Source organism: Tamandua tetradactyla, chromosome 11 (genome assembly GCF_023851605.1).
Source record: "Tamandua tetradactyla isolate mTamTet1 chromosome 11, mTamTet1.pri, whole genome shotgun sequence".
Taxonomy (NCBI): domain Eukaryota; kingdom Metazoa; phylum Chordata; class Mammalia; order Pilosa; family Myrmecophagidae; genus Tamandua; species Tamandua tetradactyla.
In genome coordinates, this window is record NC_135337.1 from 61,941,249 (window position 1) to 61,964,326 (window position 23,078).

Consider the following 23,078-nt stretch of genomic DNA (forward strand, 5'->3'; position numbering starts at 1 on the left):
GAATATAATGTGCAAAGTTTTATTTGCACTCACCTTCTCTAGGAACCTATTCTTCAGTGGAGATATAGCAGTAATTAATCACATTTTTCTTCTCCCCATATAAACATACTCAGATGAGAGATTAGAAAGGGGCATCCACAGCTCAGCATTGGGATTGTGTTCTGTGGGTTAACTTTCAGAAGGGTTCAGGGAGGAGTAAATTTTTATTATACTAAGTATAATAAAAATAACAATTTTACTATTGAGCATTTTCTACTGGCACTAAATCATGTCATCTATTACTATTATTGCTATGGTCCAGCTAGTGTTGTAAGCACTTTTCATTAACTCATTTTATCCGCACAACCAAGCCCACAAGGTAGGTGCCATCATCTCCATCTTCATAGGCAAGGAAACTGAGGGACAGAGTAGTTAAGTAACTGGCCCAGGGATATCCAGCTCATGAGTGAGAAACTGTTGGTCTTGCTTCAGAGCTCCCCTTCTAGCCACTACCCAGCCCTCCAGGGATCTGAAAGTGGTGGCTGTTGTGCACATTTTCCTCCCGGCAAGGCTCCTCCTGCTCTGTGGAGAATAACACTGAAGTTGGGTCAGATACTGCTGCCTTCTAGCTCCCCACTTTACACCTCAGACAGGTAAATGGACGACCCAGACATTGCTAGAGGTCACCTGACCCCTGGGGGGGCTGGGTCCCACATGCTTTAGTAATGACTGTGTCTGCATGTCTGTGGGTGGGGGGAGAGATGGGGGGGGAAATCGCATGTGGGGAAGGTAACATCCATGCCTGTGGGTACTGCTAGATTGAGCCATGGACCCCAACAATGCACATGTTCATAATCATAATCCACATTTCGGAACAGGAAACCCACTGTAAATAGGACCTTTTGAAGAAGTTATTTTTAGTCAAGTAGTGGCCCAACTGAATTGGGTGGGCCCTCACCTGCATGCCTGGAGTGCTTTATAAGCAGAAGAAATGTGGACACAGCCAGCCAGAGCAGGCCACACGAGAAGTGGTAAGTCAGCGGAGACCAGAAGAGCAGACACCAGGAGAGAGAGATGATGGGAGGCAGAGATGTGAGCCAAGGAACCCTAGGAAATGCTGCAAGCCAGCACAACAGGTTTGAGACTCCAAGGAGAAAGCACTGCCTGACCAAGGCTTGGGTTTTGGACTTTGAGCCTCTGAAACCATGAGCTAGTAAATTCTTCCTGTTTAAGCCAATCCAGTTTGTTGTATTTGTCATAGCAGACTTGCAGACTAAGATAATGCATATTAAGGCAATGAAGTAGAATGAGAAAGTGTGTGTTTTACAGTCAGAAAACTCTGAAATCCACCTTTGCCATTATCTTGTGTGCTTCAGCAGGCACTTGGTCTCCTTGAGCAGACATCTGTAAAATGGGAATGGCAATGCCTCCTGCATACAACTGTTGTAAAGAATAACATGGAAAGTATCTGTTCTAGCACCTGTTACTACTCAGTCACTCAATTAGCATTGATTCCCTTTTCCTATAGAGTACAAGGGGGTTTACAGATAAATGTCATGGGCTAGGGATTCTAAATAGCTTGAAGCAAGAAATTTAAGCTCTCTGATCTCCATTTCTTTGTTTTCCCAGTGAGAACAGTAATACCTGTTCTACCTCTCTTATTTGGTTCATGTGAGAATCAAATGAGATCATGTTCATGAAAGAACCTTGGAAAATTGAAAAATGCCACACAATTGTTGGATGTTATTATTATTAACATTTTAAACCATTTTCAAGTTTCTTACACTGGGGAGGTAGGGGGAAGTCTCTTGTTATTCTTGGATTTTCAGTGAAATCATTATTAGGTTAATGATTACAAAAGGAATGAGGCTAATTTAGGACTAATGCAACATTAGTCATTTTTCCAGCCTAGATTTTTAGCAACAGAGAAAGTAGGGCTCTCACCTGACTAGCAAACAAAGGAGTCTATTCTGTATTCATCCTGTATCAGATTATTTATGGAACGTCTTTTGTTGTAAACGGGAGGTCTGGGACAAATCCTGCTGTTGGTGTGCAGGAGAACAAACTTCAAGAAGCTAAATCCTTTAAGCCCAGTCACATTTGGCTCCTTCTGATTACACTGAGGATATGCAAATGAGCACAACCGGCTCAATGTCTTCTTGCCAAGTGAAATAACCAAGCGGAACAATACATGGTCATGTTGGAAGTGACAGAAAACAAAGTCAGGCCCGTTGTAAATCCACGCTACAGCAGCTTCTCTCCCCTCTTAGCTCTCTGGATTTGTTTGGAAGGGAATTCAGTCTCAATAAAGCTTATGTAAACATCTTCCACAGAACAACCTATGGTACTAATAGAAAATTAGAAGGCTAAAATTTTCGAGCCCCTTTTTATGTTCTGAGTTTTTGTATTCCTCATAGCCCCATACTTTGGTATTATCGTCTAGATATCAAATGCAGAGAAACTGAAGTTGAGAATGGATAACGAGCCAAAGCTAGAAAGTAGGGGAGTCTGGTTTGGAAGGCAAGCCCGCCTGATTTCAATGCTTCCAATGCTTTTAAAAATATATTACTAATAGACAAATTCTCTAAAATACTGTATGAAATTATTTTTCACGATTCTCCTTCAGATTCAAGGTTCTCTCTCAATGAGGGCTAGTATCTACTGGCCATCATGCCATTTAAAAAAGTATGTACCATTTAAAAATATATTGCATGTATTTTTATATGCAATAAATATATGTTCTATGTTTTAGAACAATGGCCATTACTTTCACTCTTTATTTTGAGGGGTAATTGACACCTCCAAAGCATTACAAAGAAAACTGGCTGAAAAGTAGATTGGTGACGAATACTTTGGAATAATTGTTTAAAAGCTAAATGCATGTTTTAGTTTACATGAAGTTAAATTCTTGAGATTTTTTTAAACCAACAGTTTAGTTCAGATCACAAGATTAAGTTCCTTTTTAAGATCAACAATTCAGTATCACAGTCCACATCTGACATTCCTATTTTATTTTTATAATGATATTCAACACTTTGATTAGTAATTAAATATAATGGAGAAAATACTGCCTTCTGATCCTGTGGCTTTAAGCATGGTAAACATGATTCCTTATCCTAGAAGTACTTTTAAAAAGTGAGACATCATCTGGGATATTACTTTGTGTTAAAACAAGGAAGCCGTCAGACCTTAAATATGGTGGGAAGAGCTCTTACAGAATCTTAAAATTCAAAGACAACAAGAATCTTGTCTGAAAAAGAAAATACAAACAAACAAACAAACAAACAAACAGGAGTAACTACCACTTATCATCTGAGCACCAGAAAACAAGGGGGTATGTTAACAGGGAGGGGCATGCAGCATCACTGATATTTAGACATATGCCTGGAAAACAAACGAGAACGGTGGTAATGAGGCCTTCAGTTGGCAAGCTGGGACCAGGTACTCACTCTGTTGACTAGATGATGGAAATAGGAAACAGATGATTTATTGTATGTACCCTCAAATGCTTCTTAAAAAGACCTTCAATAGACCATTTACAGTGATAAAGATTTTTTCTTAAGATTTACCCTCATTAAGTTGGGTACAAGATTGTGAATACTTGGGAAGAAACACAGTAACTGGAATCCACACAAGTTCACTAAAAGTTTCTGTAAACTTTCAGGGCCTCAGTTTCCTGCCCCATAAAAGGAGAGTCTGGCTAATCTTCTATGACCCTCAAATTCAATAGGTTGTATGAAATCAAATTGCTTTCATTTTGATGGAATTATTTTAGATTGGTAGACCAAACACATTTAAACTTTAGCAAAACATTTGACCAAGTGACTCATAATATTCTTCTGGACAAGACAGAGGGCAGGATAATAATACTGTTAAATGGATTTGTAATTCACCAAATACCTCTACCCTAACAGTGTTATTCAGCAAATCAACACCAACGTGTAGAGGTCTATGCTTGATAGAACTTGCCTGTTCAACATTATCATCAAATACTTAATGATGACATGTTTATCAAACTTGAAAATGGCCTGAATCTAAGAAAGGTATGTAATTGTTTGATTATAGAAATAAAAATTTAAAGGATTAAGCTAAAATAATGATTCAAACCAACCGTTTAAATTTTATAAATAAATATTATTATATCATGTAGTTATGTTAAAGACATTGCTTGGAAAACTCTATGATTAAGCAAGTATATTAAAATTGTTGATGTGACCAAACAAAAGTTAATAAGTTTTGGTGGAGACCTAAAGTCTGAGCCGGACCCAGCAACAGCATGAGGGAAAAAAAAAAGCCATATAAGGCACTTATTGCCAACATAATATGCTCTACTGGTAATACTGGGTAATGATTTAAAACATCATGGTCTTCCTCTGCCTGCTCTGGTTAAAAAGAAGGCATCTTCTGTTCTAAAAGTCACACTTTAAGAAGGGCATTGGAAGAGGAGAAATTTCCAGACAAAGAGGAAAATGGATAAGCAAGGGTAGCAGGAGCTAGGGACTCTTTAGACTGAAGAGAAAAGCAAAGAAGGCCATGATAGGCGTCTCACATTTGGATGACTGCACCAGTAGTCACAAACTGAACCTAGAATATAAACTTGCTCCATTTGGGATTTTTTGCTTTTGTTTTTCGAGTTTGAATTTGAATAGGTGGCGAACACCTTTTTTTTTTTGAATCAGGAGATTTCACCCAAAAATTTTGGCCACTAGCTTACAAAGACAGAACTTTGAACAATGGGAACTTCATATAATCACTTTGGATTGGAGACACTTCCAGGTCTCTGGAGTTCTCTAGAACTGTGGAGACCATGGTCCATAGACCATGGAGTAGAGGCAACGTCTTTCTAGGGGTCAGTCATGTTAGGCTGCATGAGTCTATGGACTCCCCCAAGGTTCTATGGTGTTATAAATGGAGTTCACATAACCTAATTGGACCCTTACTTAACTTCTGATTCTCTTACAGAGCAATTTAAAGCTGGTGATGGATACTTTTCCTGAGTGTCCTTAACCCACCAGATCTAGTTTTAGATCTTTTCTGCCCAGCTCCATGCTGAGACTGACCTGTATGGGCAGTGTTGATGGGCACTCTGACCTCTTGCTTCTAGTTTGGTGAAGCCAATGGGAGGCACTGGCAGGAAATGAGGGTAGGCAGAGAGTATGGTTAATGTGTCTGTTCTGCTGATCCCTCCTTGCCAGCGGCCGTAGGGTTGGCTGCATCCTTCTGCTAAAGGCCACAGCATGCTGGACAGCCTCAGCTGTACTCTGCTGGTTAAGGCAAACCATCGTTCCGTTGACTTTCAGGTCTATAGCTGGTAATGCTTCCTACTCTTGCCAGCCCTGGATTTGACATCATTCTTTGCTGGTCCTCCAACTCTGCCCACACATTTATAAACAGTCCCTTTATTAACTCCCCTCAGGTCCTCTAATGATTGTGCCATTTGTTTCCTGCTGGGACTTTGATACACAGCCAATAGCAACAATCGTCACAGTGCTTTATTAGAGTCTGTCGCAAAAGGGTTAAGAGGACAGTGAGCACGTCCCATTGACAGGGGGGTGGGCTCAAAAAAGGAGTGTTCAAAAGCTTATTGTTAGAGCAGCTTGAACACTGGGCAAGTGACTCGTATATTGAGGTAAAAAAAAGTTTGGGAGAAAATTATTTTATGTTTAAAAATGTTTATGGGACATGACTTAGCTATAAGTTTTGGGTCACCATTGTTCTTTACTTTGTCAAAAATGTATAAAGACTGGAGACTAAAGTACATCTTGAAAATCTCTGTAGCATAAAAATAACTCTTCCGGAAAGCTTCAAGCTATACAAAGCACTGCTCTATTCCCTCCTTCTTTCCCCCTCCCCACCATCCACTTCACTGTAATGTTCAATTTTGGTTTGAAGAAATGGCTGAAAGACAAATTGCCTCACAAAAGGTCTTCTATGAAATATGGGAGAAGGCTGCTGACAGAGTGAGTTAAAAACTGCAGTGTTCGCAATCTGGAAAGCATCTGCCTTGCTCCGAACTGTAAACCACCACGTTGTAGAAAACAGTTTGTGACAAAGCAGAACCCAGGGCGGGCGCTTGTAGGGTTATGGGACAAGTCAGGGCTATTCAGGCACAAAACTGGGCAACGTGCCCTTTGGCAAATTGTTGCAAGCCAACCGACGTAAAAGGAAATACAAAAGCAACAGGCCAGGTATGAAAACTCAAAAGACAGCCAAGTGGTTCACTGCTTTCCTTATCAATCGGTACTTGCCTACCAAGCTAGTTTAGAAGTAAAAACAATATTGCTACTTGGATGTTCTGGTTGTTTGGTAGAGGGAGAAATCCTTACTTGGAGGAGAACCAGACAAGCTGGCACAGCTAGAGAAAGAAACATGGTCTCAGGATTTGATCAAGAATAAAATAAAGGTCCTATGTCTTTATATGAAAACACCAATATAACCAGGATTCTGCCTCTCCATACATACTAAAAAAGAAAGAAAGAAACAAACAAACAAATAGGAGATGTCAGTAAGTGTGGGAGGGAGAGAGACTATAGGTCACACGGTAGAAAACAAAATAAAATGGACAAATCATTCCAAATAGAGCTCCTGGAAAACTGACACCGTGGCTCTGCCCCCAGAGCTGAGAACTAAGTAACACTAAAGGTGATGTCGAAATGGTGAACCTGGGAGGTGTGCCTTGGTGCCAGTTGGAGAGAACACAGGCAAAATGTTTATTTTTCAATTTAGTTTCCCACGCAACCCACGGTATTTGGCTTGGAAGGTGGCAGCCACAGTGACTAGGGGTAAAAGGGTAGGGACTGCAGGTTTGCAGGCAGGATCTCACTGGAAACAGCCAACTCTGGGGCTGGAGTCCTGGGGCCCCAGGAAGGGGGGAGAGGTGGAACAGGAAGAGGGCAAGTACCATGAGGCAGGCTGCAACTCATTACTGCCCGGGTGGAGCCGCTGGGGAGCTTGTCCATGTTAGGGCAGAGCCTAAGTGCAGGTCCCTGAGGTCCCTCGGGGTAGGGCCGGGACCTCCATTCCTGCATCTGTGCAGCGATGAGTAAGAGAATCAATGAACAGCTTCCCCAAGACCCATCGACCTCGTGACGCTTCAAGGGAAGAGAAAATGTTAAAGGAATGTTTATTCCCTTGAAAACCTCTAACATTTGTTCTTTGAGCAGTTGCGGTATGGTGGATGGAAGACTGGTTCTGGGGTCCTGGGGATCAAGTTTGAATCCTGGCTTTAGGAGTTAAAATAATAGCATCAGCTTCTCTATCAGTAACATGGTTCTCACGAGGATTAAACTAATTAGTTCAACTTATTTTTATTGAGCACCAACTAAGTCCTAGGCCAGAGGATGGTGTAAAGAACCTAGCACAGTATTCAGCATTCATCATTAAAATGCACAGGACATACAGTGTGCATAAATGTTACGAATTATATGACAGTATTTTGGGTCATCTGTATTTTTTTCTGTCTGATTTCTTCTACTAGACAGTAAGCTACATGAAGGCACGGACTGATCTAGAGTTTGAAACACAGTAGAAGCTAAACACATATTTGGTTTCAAAGCAAGTGACTGAACACATAATGAACCATTCTAATTGTTAAATGCCCAGGACAGAAAAGACAAGACAGGGAGAATGAGAGGTCAGGTTTTGCTCAAACTATCATTTTTCCTTTTCTTTAACTAAACCCGGCCTAGGCATCTCCCCCTGCCCCTAGTCCTAGCAGAGCCAATTCCCAGAATTCACAGCAGAAATATTTGGTTGTATTTAATTTTATGTTCTCTCCTAGAGTAAAAGTTCACAGATCAAACAATCTGCAGCAGATTGTTCTCAAGTGCCTTTAGTCTAGAAAGTACAACAAATGCTTTCAATTCTGCATTTAATTAGGCCTATGCTTCTTTTAGCCTGACTCAGTTGAAACTAAAACAAAAGTTATCAGTAGGAAAATGAGAAACCCTATGGAGATTTGAAATCTCCTTAACTTAGACTTAATAAAAGAATGCAGAAACATTACCATGAGATTCCCCCCAAATGGGAGGGAGGGGGAAAGGACTCATTTTAAATCTGCTTCACTGCTTACCAAAGCTCATTGAAAGAAAAGTTAATTTCAATATCACATATCTCTCTATCTCTATTATCTATCTATATATCTATCACCTATCTACCCGCACACCAAACAACCCCCCACACATGAACACACACAGACTCATACATACATACATGACTCAAAGAAACGAAAAGGCTGCCTTAGGTTTGAGTCCTGGGTCTTCTTATTATTAACCATGTGACTTTGGATAAATTACTCAATCTCTCTAAGTCTCAGTTCTCTTTCTTGTCTGTAAAGAGAGTATAATAAAACCCTACTTATAGGATTATAGAACTATCATACATGAGATGCACAAAAAAACTCAGCATAGTTTTTGGCTCATAGTAAGTACTCAATAAATGGTAACTCCTGTTTAATATTATTATTTTATAATGTATAAAACGGTTTCTTAACCTAGGTACTGTAGACATTTTGGGGCTAGACAATTCTCTGTATAAGCTGTTGGGTGCACTGTAGAGTACTGAGTAGCACCCCTGGCCTCTAGCCACCAGATGCTGATAGCAATCCACCCCTCCCATCAGCCAAAGTATCTCCAGACATTGCCAGCTGTTCCCCGGGAGGCAAAATTGTCCCTGGTTGAGAACCACTGGTGTAGAAACACAAGCAGTGGTCCTACAGATAGGGGACCTGGTTTCTATTAGTTCATTTGGGATCTTGGATAAGTCTTATCACTTCTCTGGGCCTGAATTTTCTCATATATATAACAGTGCTAGAAATTCCTACTTTATCTATCATGGGTTTTGTGAAGATGAAAAGAATAAAAAAAAAAATCCAATGGTCTAAAAAAGTGTTATAAAAGTAGGATTCTACTATAAATACTTTGTAAGTGGGGTGGGGCTGCTGAGGGGTGATTATGAGGAGCCCTGCATGCCAAACTCCTCTTTTCTCTGAGTCTCACTCTGGGGAGCCACTGGCCTCTCAGCACCTTCTTATTTATCACATATCAAGGATTCCCTGTGCCTTTAATGGATGTATCTGTGGCTTGGCTTGGAGAATTAAAGAGAACTGTCTTCTTTCAAAATGAAATGAAAACGTTCTTTACCTTTTTTTTGTTGAAGTGGTGAAAACTGTCTTGTCAACTCCAGATTTAATTTTCACCTAAATCTATCTCCACATGATCAGGATGAACTGTCCTCAAAATGTTGACTGTGTCCTCTGAAGACTGATATGCAGAAAGAAATATTCTGGGGGTTTCCAACATCACTGTACTGATAAATATTATAATAATATACTAAGTAATACTATGATGGATTTCTTCATCAGCAGCATTCTTTGATGCCATATCATATTATGGGAGTCAGCATGGTGGAATCCAGAGGCTGAGCCTATTGTCTTAGTGTATTTATTTCTGAAAAATCTTAAATGGGGAACAGCCAAATGTCTAGGAAAAGAGAGTGAGCTTCCAAGTTTGGGAGCTGTACTTAGATAGATGAGGGTTCAAAGTCCAACTCCATCAGGGATTAGCTGTCTGATTTAGACAAGTCATTTAGCCCTTCTGAACCTCAGTGGAATGGAGTTAGTAAAATACCTCCTCACAAAGTGGTTATGAGTTTTAAATGGAGATGAATAGGTCAAGTTCTGAGCATTGTGTAGGCGCATAGTAGGTGTTTTATCAGTGTAAGTGATCTTTCTCTCTGCAGTCTGAAAGACCTTGCATGGTTTCTTTCTTCTCTCAGAGTGCGTTTGGTCTGATAGATTCATGAAAAATGATGAAATGAAAATCAGTATTTTTTAGGTATAGTTGATTGTCTTTACTTAAAATAATTGTAATAGAGTTTGAGTCCTTGAATTGGATTATCAACAAATCTCGCAGTTTATGGGCAAATTACGTCCCTATTTTTGAAAGGCTTTAGTTGGAAACTAAGAGCCAGCATCACCTACAGTACAGTGATGTTCATCCCGGGTAGAGTGGACAATGCATTTCTTCTTTAGAACAATTCTTTTGGTCTCCGTAAGGACATACATCAGTATCCTGAGACAGCCCAGTAAAGTAGTAAGAAGATGAGTTTTGGAATCAGACAGACTTGTCATTCACTAGTTGGATGATTTTGAGCTTCTGTTTCTCCATTAGCAAAGCCGGACTGATGATACCTGTCATGTTATGAGGATGACTATAAAGTAAAGCATATGAAAACACTCGCCATCGTGCCTGGCTCACATACGTGTTTCTTACTGCAGGTCTCCATATTGTACCTGGTTTGGAAGAAGGGGTGGGGCAACTAAGGAAATGACCATAAATCTATATTTTATTTTACTTCTTTACTATGAATGTTGAATATAACATGTGGAAAAAATAATAAATTATTAAGTGCAAGATATTTTAAAAATGCAGGAGAATTTGCTTTGAAGTTATCAAATAAGCAAGAGTTTATTTCTTAATATGTTCTTTATCTGCCATTTGAAGGTATTTTGAAGTCTAAGCCATACACAAAGGGATGTGATCACCTCTTCCTCCAACTTGGTGTATTCAACCATCCGGAAAACCATTTTGTAGGAAAAGACAATATGATAGCAGGTAACATGTGAGAATGAAATTGTAGAATAATAATTTCCCACATGTTCACCATTAAGTCTGTTAATACTTTTTTCCTATGGATGTCCTTAATATGTTTTAGCTCTCCTTTGTCTTTGTTCTATATTATCTGTGCTAACCTTTACTGTGTCATCTATACTGCATTGTAGCTAGCATGCCTCAAAAGCATGGATCACATTTTACTCCTCTTTCAACTCTCTCCCCATAGTGAGCTGTCAATTACTCTTTGCTCTTAACAGACAGAAGGCATTCTTCTATATATGCTGAATATACAGAAATTATTTTAAATTCTTCTTTATATATTCACAATATAATAATTATACTATTAATTGAAAACTTACTATGTTACAGGCACCACAGAGTTTTTCAGTTAATTTACTTGTTCTCACAATAAATCCCAGGTGGGTATCATTATTATATGATCTCCATTTACTAATGAGAAAAATGAGATGAGGAGGAGTTAAGGAACTTGCCTAAGCAAACACAGCTAGTTCATAGAATAACTGGGATTCAAACCCAGGCACTCTGATGTGAGAGCCTGGGCCCTTAACCACTGTAATACACTGCTTTTACTGTGAACTATATATTTATAGTTTATTTGTTGCTGTTAATCTGTTAAGCAGATTCACTTTGCTTTCTCTTAGAGGAGATGGTATTGCTTAGTGGAATAAGCAAAAACAGGTTTGAGAATCAGGCAGACATGATTCTATCCATGATTCAGCCACTGATACATGGGTGTCGTTGCTTAATTGTTACTGAGTCGGTTTCTTCATCCATACAGTGGGGCTACCAGAGGCTGGATACGAGAAGTAAATGTGGTAATGAAGGCAAGATAGTCTTGTACAGGCCCTGGCACACAGTAGTCACTTAGTAAAGTAGTTGTCACGTCATGAATGGAGACTACTGATGCTGAACATTCACTCTAATGTCAACTGTTGTCTTCAATTCATCTCCATCTTTCTTGTCAGCCAGACACGTTTCTCTTCCCTTCAGTGCTGGGCTGCCCATTTGCTAAGCCAGCTTCCTCTTCATTCTCCTGGCCTTCTGCCATTTGTATGCTGACACTTCCAAAATATTCATGTCCTGCCTAGGCCTCACCCTTGAACTCCAACTGCCTTCTCAGTATCTCTTTTTGGATTTCTGAAAGGCATCTCAAATGCAGCACGAACAAAACAAACTCCTGATTCTAGCTTCCACCAAACTTTGCTCCTTGAATATTTTCTCCATTTCTGCAAAAGACAATCCCCTCCCTAAACCCTGGAGTTGTTCTTGAGTACTCCCTTTCTTTTCAGTCCATCAGTAATCCCTGGCATCCCTACTTTTCAAAATATATCAGAATTTGACCACTTCTCACCACCTCCCCGACTCTTCCTCCTGTCAAGGTCTCATTCTCTCCCCCCCTGAGTTATCGCAGCAACTTCCTAACTGGATTCCTCATTTCTGCTCTTGCACCTCCTACAGTCCATTCTCCATCCAGGAGCCAAAGGGATCTTTTAAAAACATATGTCAGATCGTGGCATTCTTCTGCTCAAAACACTGTAGTGCTCTTCCAGCTCTCTCAGGGTAAAAGCTCATGTCCTAAAACGGTCTACAAGATGCTACATGATTTGGTTCTGTTACTCATCTTCTACTCTCTCCCTTGCTCATTCTGCTCCAGCCTCAATGGCCTTCTTGCTTTTTCTTGGATGTGCTAATTGTACTCCACCTTACGGTCCCTGCCACATCTCCATGCCTAAAAGATTTTTGAATGAATGGCTTGGATAATCATCTAGTAAATGACTCAGCTCACCTTGACTTCTGTTATTTGTCAGTTTTATGATTAATTCTTCTTGTTTGGCCCTACGCTGTAGCGTTCGCCTTTGCTTTCCCAGCAATGACATCCTGTTTCTCCTACCATACACCTGGGAAACTCATTTGCCATTACCTATGGGAACTAGAATCATGAAGACTAATCAGAGTTGCAAATCAGTCCCAAACTCGAGGTTTTACTAACACCTTCACTGTCTGTCTCCTACCCTCCAAACATTTTCTACAGAAAGGAACAGACAGGCTCAGGAATTCTATTATGTTTCTACAAACCTGTACACTTCTTCTGCAGTATAAAAGGATAAGTCAGAGGACATGGTTTACAGACAAATTGCCCTGGATTACTGAGGAATAGCTATCGAGTCATTCTACCTTGTGGCAGAATAGTTACCTTTCTGCTTCCAATGCACCTTTTGTGGAAAAAGGTGTAAGTGGACATGGACCATTACGGATAAATCTCTTTTCCTGCCCTTCCTATATGCTCATTGTGACCGGCTGTTTTACCTGTGCCTTTGGAGAGACCACTTCCAGTGTGTTCTGTGCACTAGTTCAGTGGCCTAACTGTAGGTTTAAAAGCAGCTTACCTCTTCAGAATATGCTTTGGCACCCTAAAAGGTTTTTTATGTAGAAATGGCAAGATTTATCTAGCCTAGAGACATGGTTTGAGATCAAACAACTACTATCAATCTCCATTGCCCCTCCCAATTCATTCTCCTAAGGGAAGTGTGCGTGTGCGTGTGTGTCTGGTGGTGGAGGGCGGTGAAGGGTTGGTGAGGAAGGAGGCTTTTAAAAGCAATTAAACACATTAAAACAACGACTTGTTATTTACCACAGGCTGGGATGTCACAGAGGTCAGACTTAAAGTTTTCATCCAAGGTAAAGCACCAGGGAGCCTCCTTCTGATTCCCGGGGTTGCGGCAGTAGGAATGCCCTCCGTTCAGCTCCGGGAACCGAAGGGCCGTGAACGTGTGCGTATGGGGGTACTGAGAATTCCACGGCTGGCACTGCCGCCCCGACTTGGTCACACTGACAGTCCCCCGGTAGTCCACCCCTGTGCTGTTGTAACACTTGTGATCTGAAAAACACAACATATAAGCCCATGCTGTGAGAAAGAAATAGAGGAGATACTGGAGCTGCCAGCCAGCAATTTCAGGAGCAGAGGACACACAGTGTCTCGGCCAAGGCCTCCCTGCCGGGAAGGGGCCACCCGGGGCAGAGAGGTCCCTACTTCCTGGGCTTGGACTCACAACCAGCCTTATGGTTACATTCCTAGAAGGATTTAAAGTTTATGCTTCGGGAACAGAACCTACCTTCCGCAAGTATTTTTAACATTGAATACAGGAAATATTGGAACTGGGGCAGGTCCTAGGGATATAGGGGAATTTTCTAGTGAATGGTTCAGGGAAGGTTCAAGCCAAACTTTCCCTTGCATTTCTGATCCAAGATGTGCATCATATGATAAATAATCTAGTTGGTGATTCACAGAAAATGTTTATTAGGGACAGTGGATTATGAGTTTCTAATAGGAGTTAGGGCCCTTTCTATGCTGATGGACTAGACAACCCTTAGAAGCAGGTCCTGTTATGTAGTTCTTCAGGTGACCACAGAAGCTATTACTTGAAAGTTCTGCAGAATCTCTTGAGTTGAAATAAATTGAATTTTGGTGTGATAATGATAAGATGATAGTAATAATAGTAATAATGGTGATGATGATGATGAATCATTGAGCATTTACTATGGACTAAGCCCAGTTCTCAGCATTTTAGATGCGTTAACTCATTTAACTAATAATATTAACTCCAAAAGGAGACTAAACAATTCCTAAAGAGCTTAATGCTAGATGAATGGGAAATATGCAGAGGAACAGTCTTTTGTTTGGTAGTGATGAAGGGGTAGAGGATAGAGGCAAGTCCCCATGTTTTAAAAACGATTGTCTTCATGAACCTTTCTAAAGACAGGTTCATGTGCCTAATCCACCACTGCATCTTCCACACCTTGCACGGTATTGGATATTGGGCCCATTCGAAGGTAATCTGACTACCGAGATTACTAATTCCTGTGGGTCAAGGTCTAGTTTTCACTTTGCCATGGGGTTGCTGGACCCCAGGACACAAGAGAAGGTCACAGGCCACCACTTACTTTTATTTATAGGATCTGCCATGGGAATTCCAATCCGGATACAATTCGCAGCTTCTGGGCTCTCTGGCTGGGGAAGATCTTCACAGTTTGGCAGTTTCAGCCTCATCAGAATCATGGGATTTGATCTTGCAAAAATGTACTCGGTTTGACACAGGACATTTTCCAGGATTTCACATTCATCGCGACACAAGTCGCGGGGTTTGGGGACAGATGAGGTTTCATCACAGTATGGGAAGGCGTAGTGGCACAGGGAAGGGATGGCAAACTGAGAACACTTATCAGATAAGTGACTAGAGGTGCCAATCATGGTGAAGGCAGCTGAAAAACAAACACGATTATCAACTTCCAGGGGCCAGGGTTTATCTTCTCTGGTTATCTAGTCAACAGATATCAGATACAAACACACATTGAGAGGAATCTGCTGTGCTCAAACAGACAAGGCCAAGAGAAGGAGATTTATTTCAGATGTCTAAGGAGCTTACTTTCTCAGGCTTGAAAAAATCATTTTGACTACAAAGTTAAAAAAAACAAAAAACAAAACAGGATTAAATTACATATGTACCATTTCCTAATAAAAAGAATTAATTAGGTTAAAGTACAATATATTTTTCATTTTTACTACAAAGCAAAAGAGCTTTGTGTTTCATCCGGTACTTTTTATTAGTTTTGTGAGGCTTCGAAAACATTTGACAGCTGCAGGGCAGAGCTTGCTTTCTGCAGTGGCTATGCCTGATCACTGGATTTAGCTTTGCGTCTTGCCTCTTGCTGGATAAGTTTGCATAACTTGTTTAATTTCTTTGTGGCTTTGAATGCTTTCTACTCTATCTTCTGAAAAGTGAGGCAATTCACTTGGAAGTTCTTAAAGGGCACAATCTAATTGTCCCAATATGTATTATAGAATAGGGGTGGTCTCTTAGCCTCACTTCTTCCCAAATGGGGGATCCATGTCCAAAAGAGGACCAGCCTCCCTTTGAACACCTCCTATGAAGCTGGTGATACACTGTTCCCCAAAGTATGGTCCTCAGAATGTTAATTCTGTAGTATATTAATAGGATTATGAGGAATTAGAATTCCATAGCAAGCGAGTTTGGGACATTCTGGTTAAACAAAGGTAGATGGATTTTTAAAACTGTAATATTTTCCAGTAAGCTGATGTCCTTGAAAATCTCTAAGAGGGATTATTATAAATGGGCTACCACAAGGTTAGATCAGAACTCCCCATTTACTTTTGTGAATACTTAGTTAAAAGTATGTTGAAAACATTCTTTCATTAGGTTGAAATGGGTCTTCAACAGCTTCTCCCCATCTGTCCTACTTTTGCTCTCTGGAATCTCAGAGAATCGCTCTTGTTCTTGAAAGCTGGGGTGATTTTAGCAAGTAGCAACTACATCTTCCTACAGTTGTTTCTTCAGATAAACAGTACCCCACAGTACCTTCAGATTCCTCATGGGGCGTAATTTTGCTGTTCTATGTGCCTGCCTTGGTTTTTTTTTTTTTTTTTTTTTTTTTGCCATTCTTAAATCCTAGCACTGCCTGATTAAATACAAGGTGTCCTGTCAAATCTAAATTTCTGATAAACATGAGGATGTCCTTATGCTGAAAAAGTATTTGTTTTCTTTATTGGAAATTCAAATTTAACTGGGCATTCTTTATTTTTCTCTTTTCTTTTTAAATTTTAATTTCTGTTCTTTTCTTTGTCTTTTTTTTCATCCTGTATTTTTATTTGCTCAAACTGGCAACCCCATTAAAACCTCATGACAATACTAGTTTTAATGGATTTCAAAGTGTAAGTGGCACAGAGACAAGATAACTACACTAAGGGAATGTTGGATATGAACTGATAAAAGGGGCATAAAGGCTCCTGTGACCTCCAGAACAAGGTGGGCAAAACTGCCTAAGGTGCCTAACCTGCCTAACTCATGTATGCCAGAAGAAAGACAGGGCGGTACAACAGTGACTCAGTGGCAGAGTTCTCGCCTGCCATGCGGGAGACCCGGGTTCGATTCCCAGGGCCTGCCTATGCGAAAACAAAAAAGAAAGACAACTGCCATTCAAAAATATGAAGGGTAAGAATATAAAATGTTAGAGCAGGAAGAGTCCTATGATCATCTTGCCCTATCACCCATTTCACAGATGAAGAAAGAAATATTCATGGAGGGTAAATGATTTCCCCAAAGTCATAGTAATGGTAACGTGGGAACTTATGTCCAGAATTATAAACTCTAAATTCATTCCCTTTCAATCTACATCTATGTTGCTTCCAAACAGTTAGCTCTGTGAGGGTAGAAACATACCCAGCTTATTCACTACACCATCATCTCCCCAATGTCCATCCCAGTTCTTGATGTGCCAAAAGCATTCCATAATATTTACTGAGTGCTTGAATGAATGTGAGATTTCAAGCTTCCTTTTCCTCTAAGAGCAACCTTCAATGAATTATTTTAATTTATTATAATTAATTATTTAAATATACTTAATATATAAATTCCAGAGCACAGAGATCACGTCTCATGCATCTTTGTTCCTTTTCTCAACCCGCATGTCTAGAAAGGGGTTCAATAAAACTTGGTGCAGAAAAATCATTATTCAAGTGGTAAATACAATTTCATTGGTGTTACCTACCTGTAATCTGATTTTCTATTTCCCCTTGCATGTGCAAAGACTCCATATACACAGTGCGGTTGCCAATAAATCTTGCACATGCAATCCCTCTGTACGGCTGACAGAACCCATCTTCTTCATACTCATCTCTAAAAATGAAGCACAGATATTAGTGGATGCAGCATACAGTTGGCTCTGATCACACGATACCCTAAGCAGTCACCAGGGGGCGCGGTTAAGCACGTATCCTCAAGCCCGGGCTAAGCAATTAGCCTCTTGCTGGGTTCCATCCATCACCTCAAACATCTGTTGGTCACGTTGTTCAAGTTCCCTATGCCCCCAGAAAATCATCCCGAAGCACAAAATCATCCTTAAGTATGGGAGAAAACACTTTTATTTTCGCAGCTGGTGATGGGGTAGGAGATGGGATGTAGTCATAAGAGCAAAGAGGAAATGAGTTGGAAATCTGGGCACATGTTCTACAGTTTTTCGTTTTTTAAGCAGAGATTATTTCTGCTTCATTTGCTACAAAGGCGTGGGCGAGATCCACTCCAACTGACATGTAATTAGGGGACCCACAGGGTAAGAAGCCGGGTGTGCTGGAAGCAAACCAGAAGACAGCGGAGCTGGGTGACTCCGGGGTGCCGAGACCTAGTATCTCTACCCTTAGAAAGAGGGAAGGGCAAACTGTGGACTGGAGAGTCCGAGGAAATCTAGAGAAAAAATCAAACTATTGTTTCTCAAAGGCAGACTATAGCCCCCCTCCACACCCCCCCCCCAAAAAAAAAGGCTGCCTGCCTTGTTTTACCGGCTGACTTCCACTCTGGATGCTGTCTCTCTGTTAACCTGCCTGAACTCAATAAACCATTTAAACAAAGTATCATTTTCCCCTTTGGTTTCCTCTAAGTTAAAGCACCCCAGAGCAAATGTCAGGAGAACAGAACTCTCTTCCTGGGCTTAACATGTGGGTATCCTTAGCCGTCTGACCCCTCTGAGCCTTGGTTTTTGTGTCTAAGATGGAGATAATGACTGATCCCTCTGCCCCATAAGTGAAAGTTGTAAGGATCCCATCATATAATGCAAAAGCTTTTTAAAAGTGCAATCCAGAGGTAATACATGCTTATTTTACAAGTATTAACTATGACCAAAGAGGACATTTACTTGAAGAACAGTTAGTTACTAAACTCCTACTTGGTGAAGCCAACCCACTTGGGGTCACCGTGGGAGCCCAGAGAGCCCAATTAGAGCAGCAAAACCAGGTGAAAAACAATCTCTGAATGGGGTGGTCATCGAAAGACACTAGCTCTCAGCTGCCTTCTACTCCCCACTCACTAAAACAGTCATTTCAAAGATGGAGAGGGGGGAGTATCTTTGGTTGGATCCAGAAAATAGTTTGAATTGCAAAGATCTTAAAAATGTAACCTTTAAGGACTCATACAAATGAATACATCATATACCCGACATAAAGACATAGAAACTTTAATGTTGAAAAAAATCCCACAAGCACTCTACATGTTTACTTTCATAAATCCTAGAGTAATGCTGAAACCTTTCTGGCTTAAATTTTACTTGGGTTGTAAAATTAACCCAACTTTTATTGGGTAACTAATACCATAAAACTATGGGGAGAAAGGAGGTTTTTGGATGACCTAGCCCTGTATCTTGGAAACACAAGTACAGAGCCCAGCGTACACCCTCCTCTTTACCCCCTGCTATCGCAGATGATACTTTTCTATCCCTAGGCATTAACAGAGCCCTGGATTGTTAAGGTGCACTTATGAGAACACCTCTTTCTCTCCCACATTAAACTCTCAAGGCTTCAATATATATCTCCAGGGAGGACAAAACTCTGGAATTACCCCCAGATATAAATCCTCAACCTACTGGGAATTCCCATATTTTATGTGTGAAGCTTAGGCTAAACTTCCTACCACCTTTCCCGTTCAAGATTCTAAAAGGACTCCTTGAATACTTTATGTCAGAATAAAATGAAATGCAATTCCACGGCCACACAGTTTTATCAGGGGCTTAGAGCTGCAGTGGATTGAATTTTTGACTGTTGCCCAGAATTCCCATGATTCTGGCTAGCTTCTGGGAGGCAGTTATTAAAACAATAACAAAAACAACAAACAAAAACATTACACAACATTATCTGCTGGAGAGCAACTGTCAGCTCGGGTTGCTTATAAGAATCTAAAAGTCCTGATGCCCAGGCCCTACCCCAGACCTAGTAAATCATACCCGCGAGGGATGTAGCGCAGGCATGCAAATGTGATGCAGGTGATTCAAATGTGGTTGAGAACCACATTAGAAAAACAAACAGGTATTAAGTGTCAGCTGTTCTGTGCTGGGCTAAATGCTTAGCTACTATGCTAAGTGCTTTCCTCAAAGCAATCTCTAATGAGGTATTATCATCCTTATTTTACAGAGGCAGAAACTCATTTGGAGAATGAGAATAAGAAGTGTACTCAAATTCACAAAGCCAATAATGGTTGAGGATTTAAACTTAACCTTCAAACCTAGAGCGCAACACTATGTTCTTAGATGTGTAACTATGTCCGGCTTTACAATACAACTTTTAATTAAATCGGCCTAAACTTAAGAAGCCATAGAATGAGCCCTTATTCTGTGTCAGGCATTGTGAAGTTTCATAGACTTATAAAACAGGTATTGCCATTTAATCCTTACAACAATTTTACAAAGAAGGTGCAGGTGTAATTATTCCCCTTATTACAGATAAGAAAACTGGGCATCAGAAAGAGTAAAGAATTTGTCCAAAGTTATGCAGCAAGTAGAAGAGCTAGATTTGCCCAAAACCAGTGCCTGTCAAGACACTCTACAGTTTTTTCTTCCAAATGGTTTGGTTATGAAAGTTCTGTGCTACTTACAGGAACTTTTTGCTTTGGTGTCAGCTGAGTGTTTTCTTTTAAACATAAAAATCACTATTTCCTTTCATTCCTTTCCATTTATTCCCCTGGCTATAGCTGGAGGGAAACAAAAGTTCCTCCAGCATTCATCACCTTTATGCTTTTCTCCAGCTCATGCTTCTTTCATCACTTATGTCCTCCTGCCTCCCTCCATGTTTAGCAATTAAAAATGAGAAGCGCTGAGGCGGCAAACATGTAAGGGCATTTGCAATGAACATGCACAAGGCTGAGTTTCAAGGAGAAGAAAAAGTGCCCTGTGGAAGGGCAGATGCAATTTGGCGACTGATAAGAGTGGCTGGCATCAGCCACCTCACCATGGTGTCAGGCTGCAGGGGTGCTTGGTGATGTGAGCTCAAGTTCCTCATAAAGGTAATTTAGTTTTCACGTTACCAGCCTCTTCAACCTTCCAAATTCAAATGATTGGGAAAAGCAACTGTGTCTCCTGCCCTCAGGCTCTTCCCATTCCTTATGGGATGGCACTTATGAGGGATGCTAAAACAGGACTGAGAGTGATGGTAGCGCATGTGCACCAGTAGAAGTAACCATTCGAGAACCCAGCCATTGAACAAGGAAAGGAAAAGGTTGTCTGGCAGAGACTTTGCCTTTGCAACTTGCAACTCAAAGGGGTTTACAGTGACAATTGATGTCAGAATGGCTTAAAATCCTCAGCCAAACCTGTCAGGACAGTGAGTAAAGGACAGAATGCTCTGCAAATGAGAAAAAAAGGGCATTGTAAAGTGTGGGGCATGTAAATCCCAGGAGGTAGCTTGTGAGAGTGGGGTGGGTAGAAAGGAAGAGAAAGGATGGGTGTGGGAGAAGGGGCTGAAAAGATGCAGAATACCCCAAACAGATGCCAAGGTGGAGTTGCGCCAAGTTTGCATCATGAGGAGCCCACTCCAGTTGTCTTTAGTGTTTCCAGAGGCCATGAAGGCTGCAAGAAAGCAAACTGTCGTCTTAGAAACATGATTCAAAAAGAAACCCTCAGCATCAGTGGAAAACTGGTGAGATCCAAATACAGTCTGTAGATTACTGAATAGCATTGTACCAATGTCAATTTCTTACTTTGGATAATTGTACTAAACTTATGCCAGGTGTTAGCATTAAGACGCATGGGGGGTGGGGTAAAGGGTAAGGAAAATGGTTTGGAATTAGATAGAGGAGGTGGTTGTACAACATCTGAATGTGCTGTTACTGAATCGTTCGTTTCAAAATGGTTCATTTCATGTTCTATGAATTTCACCTCAATTTTTTTAAAAAGAAAAAAAAAACCCTCATTCAAATGTAATAGGGCAGACAGAGGGATCTTGGGAGGTGACTAATGTCATAGGGTCAAGCCTCAGAGTGGAGGTATTTTGGAGGTAAGCTGGTGGGTCTCTTCCAAGCAGACCAATCTGATACAAGCATTGCTAATTTACACAGTGGCAGCCCGTTCTTTTGCTCTCACCCTCCTGGCTCTTCCCCTGGGATGCCCGGAGAGTGGGTGTGGAAGCCCTAAGCGGGTGGCCTCGTGTCAGGAGACTGCAGCGAATGAAATAATCAGCCCCGGGAATGCAGCCCCTCAGCCAGCCTCACAGAGCCCAGGTTGGAGCCACGGAGATGCCATCACGTCAAGACAACTCCTCCCAAGCTCTGAACCTTGGCTTGAAGAAAAGCCACAACATAGACCCAAAGATACAGTGTCCCCAGGTGTGCTGCACTGAACGGTTTAGCCAAGCGTGAGTTATTTTCTCTCGTGTTATTTTTTTCTTTGCCCAAGCAAAAATAACTGCCAGTGCCTTCCCAAAAGACCATCATGATCATGCATGGATGAAAAGCATCACATTTTAAATTGTAAATCATGTCACATATCGGCAATCTGGTTAAAAGCATAGCTAGGGTGGTCCACAGAAAATATGCTTCCGGAGGCAGGATCTAGGAACCTGGGGGGCTGGGTGTGAAGCCTCCTTCCTCCAAGGACGACGGGGCCTCCCTTGCAAGGTGCAATTGGGTCTCTAAAAGGTGAAATCAGCTCTGCGTTTTAATTAACGGGGTGGGGGCGGGGCGGGGCAGTGCAGGACAAAATTAAGGATCCAAGGAAAGGATACAGACTTATTCCAATGTGGATAAAAGATCAGAGACATTAAGGACAGGTTACAATCTGAAAAGTTAAGTACCTATCCACAAATCTCTCCTTAGTCCCCCAAAGACTTGCAGCCTCGAAGCATCCTTGGTTAGGTTACCACCCAGGAGGACGGGATAACTTCAGTCTCAGCAGCTCTGACTGCCCCAGGGTGTCAGGACAGGTATGGATGCAGGTGGCAGAAGGGAAGGAGAGGAGGAAAACATCCCCGCAGGGAACTGTCAGGAGCACCAAAAGCAGACTTTGCTCAGGCGATTACAGGTTAAATTTGCGATCCCAAAGTTATCTCACAATTGTTTTCTAAAGACCATTCTGAAAGTGGGCATCAAAGAGGACAATGTGTTAAAATACTTGACCTTTAAGGTCACATTTCAAAGTGAGCCAATCAAGGCTTATTAACCCAGAGGGTGCTAACCAAAGAAAAGATTTAAGTCTCTAAGGCTGAGAATTCCACTAACCCTAATTTCCCTTTCTTCTCTTATTGGAATGCCTTTAGAAACGTGAGTAATTTTGAAGTGGCTGTGCCAAATGCCATGCGCTGTTTCCCACACAGGGACACTGCCGACTGTTCACATGTACTTCATAACATTTCTCTCATTAGAAAATTAATCCCTTGCTCTTTCTCTCACCACAAAAAAAAAAAAAATTTTTTTTGCTTTAATAAATTTAAATCTTAAAAGCTTTTTTTTTTTCTGGTTGGCTAAGAACCATTAAAGCAAACAGATGAATACCGTTCGCTCTGTCATAGTTTCCACAGCAGGGCATAACAGTTACCTGGGTCCAGCGTAGACTTAGGAAGGTATTGGCTTTGCTTCACAGGGATGTTTGGAAACAGAAGGGCTGCGTTTCACTTTGGAAAAGGAGCAGAATCACCCA

The 23,078-nt window shown here is 41.1% G+C and overlaps 1 protein-coding gene across 1 annotated transcript in view; it reads right to left on the bottom strand.

Moving 5' to 3' along the window:
* Positions 1–23,078, bottom strand: part of ROR1 (receptor tyrosine kinase like orphan receptor 1) — a 432,218-nt gene that overhangs the window by 23,097 nt on the left and 386,043 nt on the right. The window contains exons 5-7 of the mRNA XM_077119359.1: positions 17,178–17,305; positions 14,556–14,873; positions 13,246–13,491 (exon numbers count right to left, since the gene is read on the bottom strand). Coding sequence (XP_076975474.1) covers positions 13,246–13,491; positions 14,556–14,873; positions 17,178–17,305 — 692 coding nt within the window. The remainder of the gene's footprint in view (positions 1–13,245; positions 13,492–14,555; positions 14,874–17,177; positions 17,306–23,078) is intronic.